The sequence below is a fragment of the Debaryomyces fabryi genome, assembly GCF_001447935.2.
Source record: "Debaryomyces fabryi strain CBS 789 chromosome Unknown contig00021, whole genome shotgun sequence".
NCBI classification, from domain to species: domain Eukaryota; kingdom Fungi; phylum Ascomycota; class Pichiomycetes; order Serinales; family Debaryomycetaceae; genus Debaryomyces; species Debaryomyces fabryi.
Window position 1 is genome coordinate 1 of NW_015385447.1, and position 22,457 is coordinate 22,457.

General features: G+C 35.8%; 8 protein-coding genes across 8 annotated transcripts; 3 read left to right on the top strand and 5 right to left on the bottom strand.

Moving 5' to 3' along the window:
* Positions 1-786: 786 nt before the first annotated feature.
* Positions 787-4,614, bottom strand: AC631_01499 (uncharacterized protein; the record flags this gene model as incomplete). The annotated part of the gene is made up of 1 exon (XM_015610329.1): positions 787-4,614. The coding sequence occupies one exon, from the start codon at positions 4,612-4,614 to the stop codon at positions 787-789; it is 3,828 nt and encodes a 1,275-aa protein (XP_015468801.1).
* Positions 4,615-4,927: 313 nt separating this feature from the next.
* On the bottom strand, positions 4,928-5,740 carry AC631_01500 (uncharacterized protein; the record flags this gene model as incomplete). The annotated part of the gene is made up of 1 exon (XM_015610330.1): positions 4,928-5,740. One exon carries the CDS (start codon positions 5,738-5,740, stop codon positions 4,928-4,930), a length of 813 nt encoding a protein of 270 aa, XP_015468802.1.
* A 447-nt stretch (positions 5,741-6,187) lies between these two features.
* Positions 6,188-7,612, top strand: AC631_01501 (uncharacterized protein; the record flags this gene model as incomplete). Its single annotated transcript, XM_015610331.1, has 1 exon — positions 6,188-7,612. The coding sequence occupies one exon, from the start codon at positions 6,188-6,190 to the stop codon at positions 7,610-7,612; it is 1,425 nt and encodes a 474-aa protein (XP_015468803.1).
* A 150-nt stretch (positions 7,613-7,762) lies between these two features.
* Positions 7,763-8,776, bottom strand: AC631_01502 (fungal specific transcription factor domain-containing protein; the record flags this gene model as incomplete). Its single annotated transcript, XM_015610332.1, has 1 exon — positions 7,763-8,776. One exon carries the CDS (start codon positions 8,774-8,776, stop codon positions 7,763-7,765), a length of 1,014 nt encoding a protein of 337 aa, XP_015468804.1.
* A 2,097-nt stretch (positions 8,777-10,873) lies between these two features.
* Positions 10,874-12,196, top strand: AC631_01503 (uncharacterized protein; the record flags this gene model as incomplete). The annotated part of the gene is made up of 1 exon (XM_015610333.1): positions 10,874-12,196. One exon carries the CDS (start codon positions 10,874-10,876, stop codon positions 12,194-12,196), a length of 1,323 nt encoding a protein of 440 aa, XP_015468805.1.
* Positions 12,197-12,511: 315 nt separating this feature from the next.
* Positions 12,512-16,795, top strand: SNQ2 (ATP-binding cassette transporter; the record flags this gene model as incomplete). The annotated part of the gene is made up of 1 exon (XM_015610334.1): positions 12,512-16,795. One exon carries the CDS (start codon positions 12,512-12,514, stop codon positions 16,793-16,795), a length of 4,284 nt encoding a protein of 1,427 aa, XP_015468806.1.
* A 471-nt stretch (positions 16,796-17,266) lies between these two features.
* Positions 17,267-18,949, bottom strand: SAL6 (Sal6p; the record flags this gene model as incomplete). The annotated part of the gene is made up of 1 exon (XM_015610335.1): positions 17,267-18,949. The coding sequence occupies one exon, from the start codon at positions 18,947-18,949 to the stop codon at positions 17,267-17,269; it is 1,683 nt and encodes a 560-aa protein (XP_015468807.1).
* A 358-nt stretch (positions 18,950-19,307) lies between these two features.
* Positions 19,308-22,166, bottom strand: ALA1 (alanine--tRNA ligase; the record flags this gene model as incomplete). Its single annotated transcript, XM_015610336.1, has 1 exon — positions 19,308-22,166. The coding sequence occupies one exon, from the start codon at positions 22,164-22,166 to the stop codon at positions 19,308-19,310; it is 2,859 nt and encodes a 952-aa protein (XP_015468808.1).
* Between the last annotated feature and the right edge of the window lie 291 nt (positions 22,167-22,457).

Below are 22,457 nucleotides of genomic sequence, written 5' to 3' on the forward strand. Positions count from 1 at the left end.
TAGAGAAATTACTTCAAGAATTTGTAGAAAGTACAGAATGCTGTTTTCTTAGCTATTAAGATTAGCCAGCTACTAAGCTTTTCTTGTATCTCGGTATTTTTCGTGACACCTTCTAGTTTTGAAGTGAGAACGTCTTAAACGTAAACTTCTGCTCTCGCAACAGATCATAGATAACAAATACAACTTACGTTTTGCTTGTAGTAGTCAATTTATAGGAATTTATTCTCCCTTGTATACCACCTGAAAGATATAGTCTGTGCTGTAGGTGCATCTGTTGTTTCAACAGTCTGCCACGGCAATTTTTTTCATTTGCGTATACGCGAGTGTGAATAGATCGGCGATCTAAAAGTCATCGCAAAATTTTTATGCATTCAACAGGCACATAGACCAAATGTCATCATTAGCTCGCTGAACCGCATTAAAAAAAAAAACGATAATGATCTCTTTAATAATTGGTAGATGTTGCCATCGGTAAGATCTTAAAACTTATTATCGAAATTTTAAGGATTTTCGTATATTATACATAAAAAATAGATTTTTACTATTAAAAGCTTTAGGCTAGGAAATCATAATTGAAGTTTTTATTAGCTTAAAAATTATATTATATAAGCTTAATTGAATGAGCGATTTGTAAAATTCCACAATTATCTCATAATATTTAGGATTTTGGATAAATCCTGCGCTCCTGCATTATTTGTTATGTCCTGACGAATATAAATACTTCTATTTTACAATTGAACATTTATTTTGAACTGATGTATATATTTTGCACTCAAGTTAGTAATATTAAATAATTTTCTCATTTCCAAATCCACCTCCGCCAGGAGTCATGATAATTATACGGTCTCCACTATTCACCTTAAGAGAACATTTGCCTCCAATAGAAATTTTTTGATGTGCATGGGATTTCGCTAATTTCCTGAGCCAGTAATTCTCTCCTCTCAAACCGGATCCACCTCCTGACAAACCGAATGGTGCAATTGACCTTCTTTCCATTAAACATGAAACTTCCAAATTCGCCATAGTAAATTCAATATCCCTGATTATTCCGTTACCACCATTATGCTCACCTACACCACCTGATCCATGTCTGATTGAAAACTCATGTAGTATAACAGGATATCGCTTTTCAAATATTTCGACGTCAGTCATTCTAGTATTTGTCGTGTGACATTGGACAGCATTTTGACCTTTCCAGCTTGGACCTGCACCAGATCCACCACAAATTGTTTCATAATATCCAAAAGAAACATTGTTTTCTGGATTATTGATTCCAAAAGTGAAGTTATTACAAGTTCCCTGTGATGCGGCAACCGCTCCAAATGCCTTTAAAAGAACATCTACTATTCTTTGAGATGTCTCAACATTACCTCCTACTACTGCTGCCTCTGAAGAAGGATCTATTAGAGATCCATGTTTTGTTATCACCTTGATAGGAGCTAAACATCCGTTGTTCAAAGGGATATCTTCACTTATCAAAGACCTTATGACATATAGAATTGCAGAATACAATACAGCTTTTGGTGCATTCAAATTACCATAGATTTCGTTACCAGAATTAGAAAAATCAAAAATTGCATCACCAGTATCAGAATCTATTGAAATTAACACAGAAATCGGAGTTCCATCGTCTAAATAGTCAACTGCATACAATTTCTTACCATTGAATTTTTTATCAGTCAATTTCAATAGTCTTCGAACTGATTCACTTGCTGTAGACTGAATTGCTGACATATATAGATTTATAACGGGATATGTGAAATCGTCGACCAAATTATTCAATAAAGAAATACCTTTGTAATTTGCAGCTACCTGTGCCTTTAAGTCTGATATGTTGTCGCTCAATGCCCTAGTGCCTGAGCACCCAGGGTATGTGGAAGGTTCTTCTAACAATAGTCTTGTGATCCCGTCTTCATCAAAATTTCCTTCTACGCATAATTTATGTGTAACAATCGCTGCTCCCTCTTGGTGAATAGATTTAGAGTTAGGAGGCATACTACCAGCGGAAATTGATCCTATGTCGGCATGATGTCCTCTAGAGGCTGTCCAAAATATCGGCTTATCATTCTCATCTAAAACAGGTGTTATTACAGTAATGTCAGGTAAATGAGATCCACCAGCTATAGGATGGTTTGAAACCAAAACATCCCCTTGTTTTAATTTTCCATTCCAGATATTAATCTGGGATTTAACTGCAAAAGACATAGCACCTAAATGAATTGGAACATGTGGTGCATTAGCGACTAAGTCGCCATTACCATCGAAAACAGCACAAGAAAAATCTAATCTTTCTTTTATATTAGTTGATATTGCTGTTTGTTGTAACGTATTGCCCATTTGTTCGGCAATAGACATAAACCGATGAGCGAAAACAGACAACTGAATAGGATCAACTTTTCTGCTTGATATATCATTTTCCTTCTCTTTATCAACTTTGATCAATATATGTTCTTTGAGTGATATGGCCTTTGATTGTGGCTCAATTAAAATAGTTTGGGTCTCATCTATTATTATAGCAGGACCATCTACAACCTTTCCCACCTTTAAATTTAAGTCATTCAAATTGTAAACTGATGACTGGAGCCAACCATGTTTCTCAAAATAAACCATTTTAGTTTCAAAAGGATCATCTGCAATTCCAAGAGTATATAACTCCTTATATTCCCCAAATGGATTTGAGCTTTCACATTCCGACCTTTGTATAATTAATAATACTTGAACATCATCGACTATGATTTTCCGATCTAAGACGAAGCCATACTCATTTTGATGCCTTTCAATGAATTCTGCAGCACAATCGTAGTTTCCCTCTCTTTTTGGAATTAACAAATGAGTATCTGTTCCCACATATTTCATATTAAAGTAAACTTCCAATTTACTGGAAAACCTATCTAAATTTTGCTTCGAACAATCCCAATATACTTGGTTGACTAAATCTTTTACCTTATTATCTAGCTCAACAAAGTTCCGTTCTTCGAAAACCCAAGAAGCTGGAGACTGTTTTTCAATAAGAATATCAGCCAAGTAAATCCCATAGGCAGATAACAAGGAGGAATATTTATGTATAGCAACTTGTGAAATTCCTAGATTTTTGCATAATGAAACGGAAAACTGTCCACCAGAACCACCGAAGCATGCTAAGTTATGATCTTGAGTGCTAAATCCTTTTGCCTCTGTCAATGCTCTAATTGGTCTGCACATAGATTCAATAGCAATTTTCAAGAAACCACTTGCAACCTCTTCGGGTGTTAATTTGATTCCTTCAGATTTTTTATCTTGATTAATGATATAAGTTAACTCTTCAAACTTTTTGACAGTTATATCATAATCTAATGCTTCGTCTTGGTTTGGACCGAAAATCTTAGGGAAATATTCCGGCAATAACCTACCTAAATATAAATTTGCATCAGTAACGGTCAAGGGACCACCTTTTCGGTAACAGGCTGGTCCTGGATTGGAGCCAGCTGATTCAGGACCAACTACAAACATTCCATTCTTCCAAAATAACATTGAACCACCACCTGCTGCAACTGTTGAAATATCTAATTGAGGTGTTTGTAAACTGACTTCACTTACAACTGATTCAAATATGTGATTAAGCTTTCCTGAAAACCTTGAAACATCAGTTGATGTACCCCCTGCATCGAAGCCAATAGTTGCCTTAGTCGAATCAGAATCAAAACATGTTTTTCCGTATCCTACCATACCGCCAGCAGGGCCAGATAGGATTGCTTTCAAACCTGTAAATTTATACCACGGGCACAAGCCGCCATTGCTTTGCATAAATAATAACTTATTACCGAAAGCATCTAGTCCACCTTCGAATCCCGATCCAAAACTAGTCAAATATTCTTTAATAATAGGTGTTAAATATGCATCTGCAACTGTCGAGGATGTTCTGTTAACCATGCCTATCATTGGTTGTAATTCATGAGAAACGGAGACTTCAAATCCTATTTTCCTACAAATTTTTGCAATTTCAGATTCATGTTCTGGAAAAACATATGAATGCAATAAGCTCAACGCAATACACTTAATTTCCCCTCGATTAAACAAAGCCTCTAATTCTTGCTGTATATAATCGTAGTTAGGCTTCTTTATTATTCTGACTAAATCTCCTGTAATCCCTTTAACTAAAGTTTGATCGTGATTCTTATCAATTTGGCAATCGTTATTTTTACTTTCAGAGATACCTTCAATAGTAACTCTTTCATCAATTTCAAGAACAGTCTTATACAAATGATCTAATTTCTTAGCTTTTAAGTCGAAAATATTAGGTCTAGTTTGATTTCCAATTGACAATACATCTTTAAACCCTTTCGTAGTAAGTAAACAAACATCGGATCCCTTTCTCTCTAATAAAGCATTGGTTGCAACAGTAGTACCCATCCTAATACTTTTGATAGAATCCAATTTCAATTTTTCATGTTTCGGAATGATAGTATTATAAGCACGTTCCAATACCCTTCTAATTCCTTCTGTTGGAGCATCTTTGTAGTTTTGCGGATCAACTGATAATAGTTTGAATACATAGTCCTCTTGGTTTGGGATTATAGCGATGAAATCACAAAACGTTCCACCTCTGTCAATAGCTATTTCAATTCCTGAATTCATTTTTCTTCTCTTTTAGTTGTAATCCAAGTTTAATAAATTGAAATTGGACAATTATAGTCACTTATATATAGACATTATTATAATGGGACAAGTGGGTTATAAATTTCATTGACCTTTTAATCTCGGACATATTATCCGATTATTGCAAAATTTGGAACGGGCATGCATGAATAATAAATGCATCATGTGCATTTTTGAAATTAAATGGAGTTAGATAGCCGTACTTCTGTGATTTTTTCATCTATTACAGGCATCTTCAAAAATAATATGCTTAATTAAATATATTTTAGTTTGAATTAAATATAGAAATAACTTATAAATTTATGACTTCATTGTCTTTAATATCCAAAATTAACATATGACCAGGTGAATGGCCCATGACTTTTCCGCTAATTGCAGCACCAACTTGTTGTACAGCAACTTGAGGTGTAACACCGCATCCCCAGAAGATGGGAATTTCATCATCATCGATTTTGATTGCATCCCCGTACTCTGGATTATTGAGATCCTGTATTCCTAAGCGTTCTACAGCGTCATATCCCCAGTCAATTGGTTCCCCATGGGTTTTTCTAAATTTTCTACTTATATTGCGAACTTTTTCAATATCTTTGAGCTTATATGGTCTCATGCTTACCACAGCATGACAATTTTTGAAAATACCAGCAGGATTGAGTAGTATATTAGTTCTAAACATTGAAACGTTGGAGCCACTTAACGTATGCTTGGGTTTAAGGCCGTTTTTACTAAGTGCATTCTCGAAGGAAAATGAACAACCTATTATAAATGCTATGTGATTTCCACACCACTCGTCTGTAATATCTAGTTTGGTAGAAAGAAGCTTTCCATGCTCATATATGTTATATTTAGGGATATCAGTAGTTATATTAAAATCCTCATCATGAATTATCTCCTTATTATTAATCTCTCGGGGATTTCCAACGGGAGTTTGTCCTAATAATGGACAAAACACTGGATTCCTATAACACAAGTCAATGAAATCTACTGCTGCGTCGTTCGGTAACACAATTAAATTACCTTGTCCATAACCAGGACAAAGTCCTGATGTATTTGTGGTATGTCTACCAGATCTAGACTCAAGTCTAATACGGTGGGCTGAAGATATCATATTTTTTTAACAGAGCACAAGCCAATGTGACCCGTCGTTAATTATCTAGGAAAGGCATTCATTTTATAAATTTTCGGACAATTTGTCCGATCATAATAATAAAATTTGACCTTGGGTCACATCATGATTGAGATAACAGTTTTTAATCTATTGTTAGCTATTATTGTATGTACTCCTTTTTAAGTATTTGCGGGTTTAATAAAATTTCCTCTCAGCCATTAGCTCAGGAGATTCTAACCCGACTCTTAAAGTGCCTTGACAGGTTTTCGGACATATTCCCCGAGTCAAAAAGAGGAGTAGTGGAGGAACTGATATTGCTTATATTCCTTATATACAAAACATGCATATTAGAAAGATAACTATCAGTTTCATATTTTAAACCTTTTGATATATATACTGATAATCGTATCTACCTTAGAAAAATTGTGATTTCAGTATGTCAAAAATATGAATGAAGAAAAGGAAAACTCTATATATAATGTCAATGAGGTTGGGCCAAATGACACACCCAGCAATGAAGTCACTGCTGAAGAAAAGAGGTTCATCCGAAAAATGGATTTCCTATTAATACCAATGTTTGGTTCAATGTATTTTTTTTCATATTTGGATAGATCAAATATAGGGAATGCTAAACTTGCGGGTATGATGGAAGATATAAATTTGACAGATAGTCAGTTTTCAACTGCCAGTTCAGTTTTGTATGCAACTTATATTACTGTACAAATTCCGGGAGTCTTGTTATTTAGGATGTTCAAAGCTAATCACTATTTGGCTGGTATGATGTCAGCTTGGGCACTAGTTACTATATTTAGTGTTTTTGTTAACAGTTATGGCTCCTTAATTGCAACTCGAGTCTTAATTGGCGTTTTTGAAGGGTCTTTTTATTCATGTTTGTCAGTCTATATATCAAACACGTATCAACCAAATGAAATGGGTAGAAGATTTGCATACCTTTTCATTTTTTCTGCATTTTCATCTGCATTTGGTGGGTTAATTGCAACTGGAATAACTGAAATTAAGACAGGTCCCCTTCCTAGATGGAAATATCTTTACTTAATTGAAGGATTATTAACTATGGTTGCAGTATGTTTCGTTTTCTTTTTTTTGCCAAGCGAACCACGATATCTTGCAAAGAATAAGGAACAACGTGAAATTTGGGATATAAGAGAAAAAAGAAGAGCATTATTTTTAGGGTCTGGTGATTTTGATAAGAGCCAAGTGAAAGAAGCCTTTAAGGATTCTAAGCTTTATTTTTCAATTATTATTCAATTCTGTCAGGACATTTGCATGTATGGATTTACTACGTTCTTACCTTCAATATTATATGGAATTGGTTTTAACGATTTAGAAGCTCAATACTTGACAATTCCAGTTTATATTTTAGCTGGGGGAATTTTCCTAACGGTAGCAACCTTGTCTGATCGGTGGAAAATTCGTGGACCAATAATAATATTCATGAATCTAATAAGTATATCTGGATATATTATCTTGTTAGCGGTGCATAACAATTCTGTTAAATATTTTGCCTGCTATCTCATTACATTTGCGTTATACCTGAATGTAGGTCTTAATGAAACATGGCTAGCTGGAAATTCTGCTCCTATTGATAAGAGGTCTACATCTATTGCAGCTAATCAAACGTTTGGTAATGTTGCTGGCATCATTGCCCCATTAGTTTACAGGTCCTCCCCATATATTTTGGGCCATACATTTACTATTGCTTGCTTGGTGGTTTCTTGTATAACAGCTGGAATTCAATCATACATATTCTACAGAATAAATCGAGACAGGCTGTTGCTTATAATCGACGAAGAAGAAAAAGAAGAACATTGTATTGGAGATAAATCTATTCATTTCCAGTATATGATCTAGTTCTATATATAAGTATAAATTAAATCAATTTGAATTATATATTAGTTAGAAGCTTTATTCTATAAATATTCAACTATTGTATTCCATTATTTATAGGTCTATCTATCCAGAAGAGGAGGACTTGCGAATAGAAACCTGAATTGTAAACAACTAATCAAATAAATCAGCAAAACCTAAAGCATCATTTATATTAAACAAGTCTTCATTAAAATTAATAAAGCTTTCTAAACTTGGAATGGCAAAATCTCCAAAGAAGTCTTCCTGTCCATCCATTTTTATTATATCAGGCGTTGGGAATTCTCTCGATTCTATTTGAGTGTATCTAGCATTATCAATGTTTTCCTTATCATCTTTATTTATATTAAGACAGATTAGTTCATAGCTCTTCCTGGAAAGCTTCCAATTTCCAAATTTTAAAACTTTTAAAAACAAATCCAATTTTATATCCAATTCTTCATTAGGCGAGTTTTCAAGTGAAGTTAAGATAACACTGATGGACATAATTGATGCGTAGGTAATCAATAACGAAGTCTTCTCCTTAGCATTAAAGTCCTTTAAAAATTTCAGTATCACAATGTATAGGTCGTTGATTATTTCGTAACAAATCAGCATTGGTGAATTATCTGAATTGTCAGTATGAGAAGAAAGAAATGGTCTATTAAAGCAAAGCAACATAATGTAATAAGTATAGCGCAAGCCCATAACACATGGATCGTACTTATCTGACTTCAAGTTGTTTTGATTCCAAGATAAGTTCTCTGGCAATTCTCTTCTCCATTTCATCACTTCATGATTATATTCATGTAATTCAGTTATTTTAACACGTTTTTCAGCAATAAATATTTTATAAAAATAGTTAGCAGATAAAGAGAATAAGCTCACATTTTTTTTTAAAGGTAAAGCAACTTTATACCTAAAACTTGGATCATAAAATTCGAAACTTTCGATATTCTTCGGTAATGGTAGATTATCGGAATGTGGAATAGTCGAAATTGAGAGTCGTAACTGGCAAGGTCTACCCAACAATAGACTTATAAAATGGTCTGCAGTATAACAACCCCAGTAAATCCGTTTTCTAATTTCAAGATCCTGAGCGGATAAACTTTGCTTATTGTTAATATGCCAGTTTTGTGGGTTTAATTGAAACCCAATATCTATACCCATTCTGAATGCTATACCACTAAGAAGCCAAGCTGAAGAATTGTCCCCTTCACCTAGATCGTAAAATGCGAGACATAGTAATGCTTGTATTGTAGTTATTTTAGGTAAATTTAGCTTATTAAATATCATTCTCTTTGCTCTATTGTAATATTCATAGGATTCAGATTCGGCTTTTGGTTCGTTTGATATTTTCGAACTGAGAGCCACTAAGCTATACACTAATTCTTCAGAACAATATGTGGATGTCAGATGATTTGCCTTGTTGTCATACTTTACTTCGAAAAACTCAGTCAAAAAGGAGTCTCTGTGAATAAAAGTGAAATGATCAGTATACTGCCACTTAAAAAAGGTTGATATTTTCTCACATATACCTAGATTTTTCCTAAGCTTGTTGGTATCGTTTAGAGAATTGGGAGACTCTGAATACGAAGCTGAGACTGTTTCGATTATCCTATCATTATAAACAGGCAATGAATCATATGCTGTCAGATTATTTAGATGGGTCAAATTCGTTATCTGATTGTTTCCCGGTTCAGTGTGTTCTATTTCTTCGTGACTGACTAAATCGCAAAGATTAAGTGAGTTCAATATGGGAATGTGATCCTCTAATGGGCAATCTTGCAATTTCTTCAAAACTTGTTCCAATTTGGCCACTCGATATTCAAGTGACTTAACATATGTATGAGAATAGTTTTTCCTTCTCAAATCTGAAGTTGTAGGCTCACAGTAACGACTATTCTTAGCGCAGTTACCACAAGGAACTTGCAAATCACACTTGATCTTCTTTGCTCGGCATGACTTGCAGCTATTCAGTTAGTATACTGCTTTGTTTATTAAGGCCTATCGAATACTTACGATAATTTGACTACATGAGGATTCCTTTCGGGCTTCGTGGTCTTGTTTTGCGTTTTACCCATATTAAATTGCTTTCATGAAGGTTATGGAAAAACTGGTTAGGTCAAACATGCAAACATTAAAAGCACTATTCAACGTTGCTTATTTCTCGGACAGATATTATTTGGCCCAATGGTTGTAATAAAGAATATTTCTAACCAGTTGTACGGTAATCTCGATAACGAAGTATACCTTCAGAGTGCGTGGAATACTAAACTCAAGCAGAAGATGTCTCTTATGTGCACACAAAAGACCTTCTATAAAAAGAGGCTCTGTGGCCGAGTGGTTAAGGCGGTAGACTCAAGTTCTACTATCGTAAAGATGCACGAGTTCGAACCTCGTCGGAGTCATTATCTTTTTTTTTGAATTTTTCTTACGCTGGTGTACCGAGACCGCTACAACATGCAGTCTTAACGGACAATATATCATAGCTTTACTTAGTGGGTCTAGTATCAACTAAAAACTCCACTATGCACTCACCATGTCTACCACCTACTCCGAAGCAAAATATGAAGGGTTCAATCAATACCTTCATGCTATGTCTTCTCCGACGTCAAAAACTTTAAACTTCCCTCTTCTAGAAGCCACTCTTGCCTTATACATGACTTGCGTAACTACAAGTCACCTAATCTGCTAATAGAACTACACGTGGTCTTGCATAGAAATATGGTTTGGCCTGAGTTTTTGTGTCATGACTTTATGAACTTGACAAACTATGCAAATTGCCTTTGATACCTATCAATGGTCGGTTCCACGAGGTACTTACTTAGGTTGTAGTAGTATCATTATGTAGCCCAATATTATAGACTATTGCAGCTAGCCTTGACAGACGAAGCGAATTGGATTAACGACCACAACACGTGTTAAATAATTTGTGCGAGATCCTTTATACAGCAATACCACACTATAACTGAGAAAACGTTTCTTACAATAAGTGATTTCTTCTTGATAAAGGCCATATTATGGAATATATATAATTAGTTGTCCTGAGATTATAGATTGAAGTTATATTACAAGCAAAAGTCTACTGTGTACGTAATTGTAATATACTTTTCTTATCTATATACATATAAATATATGAGCTTACTACAAAGGGTATCTCCGTTTTTATCACCTCATGATCGGGGATATTTGCATAGAACAACAACAACAACATCAAGATCCATCGGCTTGTTTAGTATGCCTGAAATAAGTCCAGACATAAGAATGGGATGCGTCAAAGAAGAAAGCAAAGAGACTGGGGGTCAACCGAACGAAGGGGATGCGATGAGCCGGGAAATATCAGATTCGTTTCTTTCTCAGTACATGAAACAACCACAACGTAAGAATGCATTATCTAGCCATGAAATATACTTCAAATCAATAGACAAAAATCGGACGGATAAGACTTACGATATATATGAAAAATACTTGGTGAAGAGTAAGAGCGAACCGGTGAGGAAGAGAGACGCCGATACACAAAAATTGCATCAGAAGAGGAATGTTGAAGAAGATATAATACCGATAATACGGAAACGTAGGGACGAAGAAAGGACGAAAAACCATGGAAGTGAAGTAGAGATACGACTGGCTGGTACAGCGATAGCGACAGAATCGCCGGTAGACACTGGTTCATACCCTGAGACAAAACTCAAACAGGTAACCAAAAAGTTGGCTAAGGAATTCATGGAATGTGCAATAGATGATTTGATAAATCTATTATCGAGAATGTTGCGGTCATTGATAAACTTGAACGATAAAAATGTTCCAGCATCAATATCGAATCCTCAGGAAAAATCGTCATCGAGCAATAGGGTCTTGACCCGGTATCACTCACGTACGCCTCCGGGAATATCTATTCGTACGTACTTAACCAGATTGACAAAGTTCAACAATTTTACCGCTGCGACTCTTTTGACCACCATCTACTACATTGATTTATTGTCGCATCATTATCAGCCGTTTTTCACTCTTAATTCCTGGACAGTACATCGGTTCCTTCTCGTGGCAACCATGCTCGCACAAAAGCTGATGGAAGACTTTTTCTACACTAATGAACATTATGCAAAAGTCGGAGGTGTGGCCATAAGTGAGTTAAACTGTTTGGAACTCGATTTTTTGAACCGGGTCGATTGGAGGTGTGTGCCCGCAAAGCAGTTAGAAAATGGCAAATCTAGCATCAAATTCGCAAAAGATGTCTTGGACCTATATTACGGCCAGTTGATTCAGTTGATGGGCAAAAACGTCTCTCTTGATGATGAGGTGATATATTTCTCCAATAAAGATACTTCATACTATGAAGCAGGAGGTCACGACGAAGAAGACGATGATGAGATAGGGGAAGAGGAAGAGGGAGAGGAAGAGGAAGAGGAAGAGGAAGAAGAAGAAGAAGAAGAAGAAGAAGAAGACGACGACGAGACTGAATTTGCATCCCCCACTATATACAATCCGTCAATAAATCATGAAAAGTATAATTCTATGGGATTTAGTGTCGATAATTCCTCATCGCCCCATCTAAAGAGAAGATTCTCAGTGAATTTCACTGATTAGCATAAAACTAATATGGCTACTATAATTATGTAATATATAAATATAATTCGGTACTATCAAGGTAGAGTATATTTTTATCATTGACTTCTCGACTTACAAGTATTAGTAATAGAAGCCTCAAGTTGCCTGGAAAAGGCTCGAAGAAGCAAGAAGCCGATACATCCATACACCAAGAATTTTATAGCCGTGTTATTTCCGTCTATATTTACATCATCGCATGTTAACGCCGTCTATGGAGTAGATTGAATATCTAAGACCATTAATCCTTCAATTTAAGAATATCTAAAAGGGTTCGATAGTTAAAGCTCAGTCACAATGGGTGTTAATTCGATATCCAATTCTCATGATGGTGCAGTACTGGCCAGCAGTATTAATGAATATTATGGGGCTGACCAGGAAGCAATTGAGCAGAACAGTAGGTTAGAGTTGGTAAGGTCTATCACCGGTGGAAATTCAGGAAATGTATTGGAAAGACTTGAAACTTTATCTCGGGAGATGTCTAGAAGAACTACGCGTGATGGTAGGATTGAAATAGACCCAAACAATTTTGATTTGCATAAAATTTTACTGAGTTTCATTGAAACGTCTAAGAGTCAAGGAATCAAGTTGAGAAAGTCGGGAGTCAGCTTTAAGGATTTGACAGTTTATGGTGTTGATGAATCGTTTTCAGTTGCTGTGACTGTCTATGATTTGATGAAAGGTCCAATTGGAGGAATTCAGAGAGCAATTGCCAAGCGTAAGATTCAGGACAAAAAGATCATAAGGAACGTGAATGGATATGCTAGAAGCGGAGAAATGGTTTTGGTATTAGGGAGACCTGGGGCTGGTTGTTCTTCATTTTTGAAAGCAATTGGTGGTACTGATTTAGATTTATTCACAGGAGTAGATGGAGATGTCAGGTACGATGGTATTACCCAGAAGGAAATGTTAAAAAATTTCAAAAACGACTTGGTATACGTTCCTGAATTGGATGTTCATTTTCCACATTTGACCGTTGAACAAACATTAAAGTTCGCCATTGCATGTAAGACTCCTGAATTAAGAGTTAACGATGTCAGCAGAGAAAAATTTATTGATGCTTTGAAGGAAATTTTGGCCACTGTTTTCGGCCTCAGGCATACTTACCATACAAAGGTTGGTAACGATTTTGTTAGAGGTGTCTCTGGTGGTGAGCGTAAAAGAGTGTCGATTGCAGAAGCATTGGCATGTCGTGGTTCAATTTACTGTTGGGATAATGCTACGAGAGGTTTGGATGCTTCTACTGCATTGGAATATGCCCAAGCAATTAGAACTTCCACAAACTTATTGAAGAATACGGCATTTGTTGCCATCTACCAAGCAAGTGAAAATATTTACGAAACATTTGATAAAGTTACGGTATTATATAAAGGAAAACAAGTTTATTTTGGTCCTGTGATGGAAGCTAAGAAGTATTTTGAGGATATGGGATACGCATGTCCACCAAGGCAATCTACCGCAGAATTTTTAACGGCTGTAACCGATCCTATTGGTCGATATACCAAGCCTGGAATGGAGAATAGAGTTCCTACTACAGCAGAGGAGTTTGAAGATTACTGGTTAAAATCTGAGCAATACAGATCCTTACAACAGGAAATTCAAGAGTACAATGATTCAATAGACGAGGACGAAACACGCAGAGGTTATTATCATTCTCTTCAACAAGAGAAAATGAAGTATCTGAGAAATAATTCCAAGTTCACTGTGAATTATTTTCAACAATTGAAGTTATGTACAACAAGGGGCTTTCAGAGACTTTGGGGAGATAAAGCCTATACAATTACTCAGCTTGTAGCTGCTATAAGTCAAGGTCTTATTGCTGGATCCCTTTATTATAATACTCCTGATTCAGTTAGTGGGGCCTTTTCAAGAGGTGGTGTTGTCTTTTTCGCAGCTTTATATGTTTCATTAATGGGCTTGGCCGAGGTTTCGGCCTCATTTAGTAATAGGAGTATATTAATGAAGCAAAAAAACTATTCTATGTATCATCCATCTGCTGATGCATTGGCTAGTGTTGTTACATCTATTCCAGTTACGTTGGTTGTTACGTTTTTGTTCGTGTTGATTATTTATTTCTTGTCTAATTTAGCTGCAGACGCAGGTAAATTTTTCACCTGTGTCTTGTTCGTTTTCCTACTTTCATTGACTATGGCTGGGTTATTCGAAGCAGTGGCTTCTTTGAACAAAACTATATCTGGTGCTAATGCAATAGCTGGTGTTTTGGTATTGGCTTCCCTTATGTATTCATCTTATATGATTCAAAGACCTTCAATGCATCCTTGGTTTAAATGGATTTCGTATATTAATCCTGTTTTATACGCATTTGAAGCAATTATTGCTACTGAATTTCATGGCCGTAAAATGGAATGTGATGGAATGTACTTGACACCAAGTGGACCAGGATATGAAAGCTTAGGTCGGGGTAATCAAGTTTGTGCTTTCAAAGGTTCTGTTCCTGGTCAAAGTTGGGTTTCTGGAGATAGATATTTAGATGTTGCGTTTACCTATAAGTTTTCTCATGTATGGAGGAATTTTGGAATTATGATAGGATTCTTAGTATTCTTCACTTGTGTGAAGGCTCTTGGTGTCGAGTTTATTAGGCCAATTAGTGGGGGTGGAGATAGATTAATGTTTTTGAGAGGAAAAGTTCCTGATTCTATCGTTTTACCGCAAGATAAAGGCCTGGAGTCTGGTGATCTCGAGACTAACTCGTCATCTTCAAATACGTTAGAGAAAACTAACAACGTCGTTTCGGAAGATAAGCTTAAAATCTTTAAAAATTTGAAGTCTAGAGATGTATTTGTTTGGAAGGATGTGACTTATGTTGTGAAATATGATGGCGCGGACCGTACTTTGTTAGATTCAATTTCAGGATATTGTATTCCAGGCACTTTGACAGCCCTAATGGGTGAATCTGGTGCTGGTAAGACTACTTTACTTAACACATTAGCTCAACGTATTGACGTTGGTGTTATAACTGGTGATATGTTGGTGAACGGTAAGCCATTAGATTTGTCATTTAGACGTCGTACCGGATATGTCCAACAACAAGATATACACGTAGAACTGTTAACTGTTAGAGAGTCCTTAATTTTTTCAGCAAGGTTGAGACGAATTAATGATTCAGACGATGCTGAAAAGTTGGACTATGTCGAAAAGATCATTAAAGCCTTAGATATGGAAGATTATGCAGATGCCTTGGTTGGTAAAACTGGTGATGGCCTTAATGTCGAGCAGAAGAAAAAATTATCAATTGGGGTTGAATTGGTAGCAAAGCCTTCGTTATTATTGTTCTTGGATGAACCAACGTCTGGTTTAGATTCCCAGTCTGCTTGGGCAGTTGTTAAATTATTGCGTGAGTTATCAAACGCTGGACAGTCTATTTTGTGTACTATTCATCAGCCTTCAGCTACATTATTTGAAGAATTTGATAGATTGTTACTTTTGAAAAAGGGTGGACAAACGGTTTATTTTGGTGATATTGGTGAGCATTCTAATGTTATACTTGATTATTTTGAAAGAAATGGGGCAAGAAAATGTGACGATCACGAAAATCCTGCTGAATACATTTTAGAAGCAATCGGAGCAGGTGCAACTGCTACCGTTACTCAAGATTGGTTTGAAACTTGGTCCAATTCATCAGAGAAGAGAGCGTCTGATATTGAACGGGACAGGCTAATTGAAGAGTTATCCGCGCAAGTACAAGATGATCATGATCCGAAGGAATTGAAGCAATTGAGATCAACTTATGCAGTCCCGTATTGGTATCAATTTAGCATTGTTGTTCGTAGAAATGCATTAACATTCTGGAGAAACCCGGAATACATCATGTCAAAACTTATGCTTATGACCATGGCAGGTTTATTCATCGGGTTTACGTTCTTCGGTTTAAAGCATTCTGTTACTGGTATGCAAAATGGTATGTTCGCAGGATTCTTAGCTGTTGTTGTATCTGCACCTGTTATTAATCAAATCCAAGAACATGCCATCAAGGGTCGTGATTTGTTTGAAGGAAGAGAAAAGTTATCAAATACGTATCATTGGTCATTAATGATAATTGCTCAGTGTATTAATGAATTGCCTTATTTGATATTCGGATCTACAATTATGTTCGTTTCATTGTATTTCCCAACACAAGCTGATACATCTGCTCCGCATTCAGGAATCTTTTATTTGACCCAAGGTATATTTTTACAAGGTTTTGTTGTAACCTTTGGTTTATTGATTCTCTACATTGCTCCAGATTTGGAATCAGCTGCAGTTTTAACATCCTTCTTCTACACGTTTGTGGTTGCCTTTAGTGGTGTTGTTCAACCGGTAAATTTGATGCCTGGATTCTGGACTTTTATGAATAAGGTAAGTCCATATACTTACTTCATTCAAAATTTGATAACTTCGTTTTTACATGGAAGAAAGGTTCATTGCAGCAACGTTGAGCTTGCTTTTTTAATCCTCCTTCCGGGCAGACATGTCAGCAATTTGCTGGTGACTTTGTCAAAGCCAGAGGAGGTTATTTATCTAACCCACAGGCCACGAATGAATGTGGATACTGCACGTATAGGGTTGCCGATGAGTATTTGAGTTCCATTGGGGCAGAATTTTCTAACAGATGGAGAAATGTGGGTTTCTATTGTGTGTACGTTGTGTTCAACCTTTGTTTTGTTTTAGTCTTATATTGGTTGTTCAGATTTAGAAAGGGGTCTATCTTTTCAATATTTAAGAGAAACAGTTAATTTATTCTTAGTGCTTTAAATTTTATAATCTTGTATATAATGATATATGTTTAAATCAATAGTATTTATACGATCTACGAGCTTTTAAAATACTTGTATCCATTTATTTAGAAGGCTATTTAAAGCTAAAGAAATTCCAGAAGAAAAATATGTGTATACACGTATGTATATATGATAGAAATAAAGGAGTTGTTTCATAAAACGTCATTAAAAATAGTTAAACTTCATTAAACTAATTGTAATAAAATGTTTCAAATTCAACTTCAATTCACAAATAATAGCAACAATAAAAATTTAGGAAAAAAAAAAGATGTTTAGATTATTGTGGTTTAATCAACTCAAAAGAGCAGCATAAAGATTTATCGACACTCATGATAGCTCCATAATTATCAAATTCACCACAATAGTTAGGAGCCAGGAAAACTGTGACCAATTTTCTTTTGTCAAAAAATTCATACCCATCTTCAACAACCATATGTCCTCTAACAATCAAGTCCATTTTAAATTTCAAACAGAAGTAATCAACATGTTTTTTACCAAAACAGTAAGAGACACCACGATCATTTTTGGGCCAATTGGTAGGAGAAAAGTTCTTAATCAGAGGATCCGGGTCTGACCACAATAAATCAGCCAATAGACCGTTATCAGGGATATCAGTTGGCCTTTTGATATTTTCAATTTGCTTCAAATCGGTTAAGTCTGGCGATAGACCACCATGAATACAAAATATTTTATCGTTAATAGTTGCCGCTATTGGTAAAGCATTGAACACATCAACGAAAGTTTTCCATAACTTATGATTACCTGAAATACTTGGTAACCTTCTCTTGCATTCATCATAAAATCCATAAATTTTTGTAATGTTTGCAGACTCGTGGTTACCTCTCAACATGAAAAAGTTTTCAGGGTATTTTATTTTGTAACATAATAGAAGCAAAATGGTTTCTAAAGATTTATATCCACGATCAACATAATCACCTAAGAATAAATAATTAGTATAAGGTGGGTAACCACAGCTATTAAAAATTCTAATCAAGTCATGGAATTGTCCATGAATATCACCAACGATTTTTACAGGTGGCGATAATCTTAAAAGCGTTGGTTGATCTAAGAAGATTGAACGAGACTTATTCAAAACGTACTTAATTTCCTGAGAAGTCAATGGTAATTTGTCCTTATTCTTACGTGACGAGTTTGCCGAAGAATTATTTGGCCTCTTTAAGCCAATTTCTAATAATCTGTCGATAATCTCGTCAACATTGACTTGGGATTTCTTGACGCTTGGATTTTCTTGAGGAGATGAGGACGGAGAATTAGAGCTAGTCAGGCTAATCTGTTTATCTAAATGCTTTTTAGGCACATCGATACTCTTCTCGGGGATTTTCCGGGGCTCGGGGGTTGACTCCAATGATATTTCCATTATCGTATCCAAGTCTAAGTCACCCTTGCCAACACCAAAATTATCATTTGGTCCCGAAGAGCCTAAAGACAGTAACAGATCTTCATCCTTGTATTCACCCAACGTAGTGAATACAGGAGATACCGTAGAAACCTCAGATCTCTCGCTATCAAAGGATGAACTATATTCTTGTTGGGAAGGCAATGTCAACTTGTTACTACCTGGCACCGTTGGCGAGCTACTGCTCAACAACTTCGCCATAGATGCACCTATTTCCAAGTCTAGACCCAAATCACGATTCCCACTTGACCTGCTAGTCTTCCTAGGTGATATCGATGTACTGCTTTTCTTATAATCATCCGGTACGGTGTTGCTATTAATATTATAATAATTGGAATTGAATTTGTTGTCATTTTTATTAACAATTTTTATGGCGGAAGCTTTGGAACTTCCATTTAATTTATTACTAGATAGACCCGATAGCGGGGGTACGGATTCATCTGATTCTAACTCCCCGTTGGAGCTAGATGTCGAGTGATTTAATGATTGATTAGCAGATGAACTAGTCGGCAGAGGATCATTTTTAGACGGGCTATTTCCCATGTTCTATAACAAAATGTCAGTAATCAATAAAATAAGACTGGGATTTATCACGTAAATAATCTAGAAAATCTAATTATTAATGAAGTTCTTTTGGTACTAATAGTTTTGTTGATGACAATAGAAGCAATTTTTGATATTAGTAAGTCAGCTTACCTGCACACGACTAAATTTCATCATCGTCGATTACTAGAGTAAGTAGTAAAAGGAGAAAAATGAGAATATTGTGTAATATCTCGGAGAAAAATCGGAAAAGCTAACAGATGCCTGTGATTTAACTCTATTCTACTTGTCTATGACATGGATTTATACACTAATTGTCTTATATATTGTCAATTAATAACTACTTACATTGGTTGATTTATAATTTTTCAGCAAATAACTTTTTAAGTTCGTCAATTGCTTCGTCAATACCTTGAGGCTTGTCACCCATACCTTGAACAACGTTACCTTTACCACCGGCTTTTCCACCTACCTTAGAGGAAACCGCAGTTGCTAAATCAGTAGCGTTGACACCCTTAGCAATAGCTTCGTCAGATACGTAACAACCGTGTGCGACCTTGTCAGAACCGGTAATCAAGTAGAGAGACTTGGATTTGTGTTGTTTTTTCAACAAATTGATAGCTTCAGTGATAGCCTTAGCGTTGGCACTGATTGGCACGAAGCTGACGAAGTAGTCCTTAGCATCTTTTGCGTTCAACCACTCGTTAACAACTTCTAAGACTTTCTTTGATTCTTCTTTTTGTACGGCCTTTAATTGGTCTTTGATAGACTTATCTAATTTGTTAAACTTGTCGTTCAAGTTACGCTTGTCCAAAACGGAAATGGATAATTTTTTCAAACTGACACCCAATTCTTTAGCCTTTGTTTCCTTGATTGGACCAAAAGCTAAGGCCATAGCATGCTCTAATTCCTTGTCGAAATCCTGGGCAATTTTTTGGACTTGGTGAGCTTCTGTGCCTGTTACAGCAACGATTCTTCTGATACCCTTAGCAATACCAGATTCTTCAATTATGACTAAATCTTTAATCTCACCGGTTTTAGCAACATGTGTACCTCCACATAATTCAATCGAGACCTTATGCCATTCTGGGTTTTTAGGTTCCTTCAACAAGTCTTCGATAGAGGTACCAATGGAGACAACCCTGACTGGATCTGGATAAGTTTCACCGAAAACCGCTCTCAAACCGTTAATTTCTTTGGCATCACCCAATTTGATATCCTTAGCATAAACTTGCTTGTTTTCTTTAATATAATCATTAGACATAGTTTCAACCTTTAATAATTCTTCAGGAGTTAAACCTTGCTTATGACTGAAATCAAATCTTAACTTTTCTGGGGCAACCAAAGAACCTTTTTGGTCAACGTTATCACCCAAGACTTCTCTTAAAGCAAAGTTTAATACGTGGGTACCAGTGTGGTTATTTCTGATTGGCCATCTACGTAATTCATCATAGGTAGCAATGATTTCATCTTCCAACTTTAATGATCCTTCAAGTAATGAACCAGTATGCAAAACATAACCACCATAAACTTGGACATTAGAAACACTGAATTCAGCGGCACCATCAATGACTAACTTACCAGTATCGTATTCTTGACCACCCAGTTCTGCGTAGAATGGGGTTTTGTCTAATAATATACCGGCTTGAGAGCCAACTTCAGAAATGGAGTTAACAAAAGATGAGCCATCATAAATAGCAACGACGTTAGCTTTAATATTTTCTAATCCGTATTTGAAAGAATCATCGGTCTTCGGAACCTTGTCATTACCATCTAATTCTGACAATGCATGAACGTCCAATTTAATTAACGAAACGCCACCCTTATTACCTGTGGCCTTGGAAGCTTCTCTTGATTCTTCTTTTGCCTTTTCAAATCCTTCTTCATCTATTTTCAAGCCAGCTTCTTCTGCCATTAATCTGGTTAAATCAACTGGGAATCCATAAGTGTCATATAATCTCCAGACGTCTTTACCGGATAAGGTTTGTTCTGGTGTTTTTGAAGCAATAATAGCATATTGTTCGAATAATTTTTCACCTCTGTCCAAAGTCTTAGCAAAGGATAATTCTTCTTCATTCAAAATTTCAGTTAAATCTTGCTGGTTTTTCACAATTTCAGGGAAGATTTCAGAATTCTGTTCTATGACAACTGGAACTAACTGTTGAAAGAATGATCCAATAGGGTAATTCATATATTTACGAACATAACGTGCACCTCTTCTCAAAATTCTTCTCAAAACGTAACCTCTACCTTCATTGTTTGGAACACCACCATCAGTAATAGAAAACGTTAATGTTCTAACGTGATCAGCGATAACTCTATAAGCAGTATCAATACCATCTCTATCTTCGGCACCAAATTTACCAGTGTAAGGTCTAACACCGGTAATTTCCCTAATTTTGTTGAAGATTGGTTGGAAAACATCAGTGTCATAGTTAGATGACTTGTTTTGTAATATTGACACTAATCTTTCAAATCCTAAACCAGTATCAATATGTTTAGCAGGTAATGGTCTCAAAGACGCATCCAGTTCTCTGTTGTATTGCATAAAGACAATATTCCAAACTTCTAAAACATTTGGATCATCCATATTCACTAAACTAGAAGCGTTTCTTCCACCAATTCTATCATAATGAATTTCGGAACATGGACCACAAGGACCTTGGTCACCCATTTCCCAGAAATTATCATGAACATCACCTGGTAAGATGTGATCTTCAGCGACACCAACAGATAACCAAAAGTTTTTAGCTTCTAAATCAGGCTGTAATCCTTGCTTTTCATCACCTCCAAAGTACGTCACGTATAATCTATCTTTATCCAAGTTATACACTTCAGTCAACAATTCCCAAGACCATGAGATAGCCTCTTTCTTGAAATAATCACCAAACGACCAGTTACCCAACATTTCAAAAAATGTATGGTGGTATGAATCTCTACCAACATCCTCTAAATCGTTATGTTTACCTCCAGCTCTGATACACTTTTGCGAGTTGACAGCCCTCTTCAAGGAAGCAAAATCCGAAGCTGGATCGACGGTACCCAAGAAAATCGGCTTGTATTGATTCATACCAGCATTAGCAAATAATAACGTTGGATCATTGTGAGGAACAACTGAAGATGATGGAACAAATGTATGGTTTTGTTTAACTTTAAAATAATCTAAAAAAGTACTTCTGACCCTCGATGCCGGCCAATTATTACTTGATGTAGACATGATTCTTTTATGGACTAATGTCTTTAGCATAAACTTTACCGCTTGAGCTAAATTACTCTCTGACGAACACTATATAAAAAAATTGATAGTTTTTTTAAAGGTCGTGCGAATGTTAATTTATCTATTTAGTACATTTACGAGATTAGGCTAGAAGAGAACTAGTGTATTAGAGTTGATTCTACTTACGTTCTTCTGCAAAAAGAAATTGGTACATTCGTTATATATAGGCTTATAATATTTTCATTTGTTCTTTGACTTTTCAAATATTCTTGGACATTTGATAACGGCTTA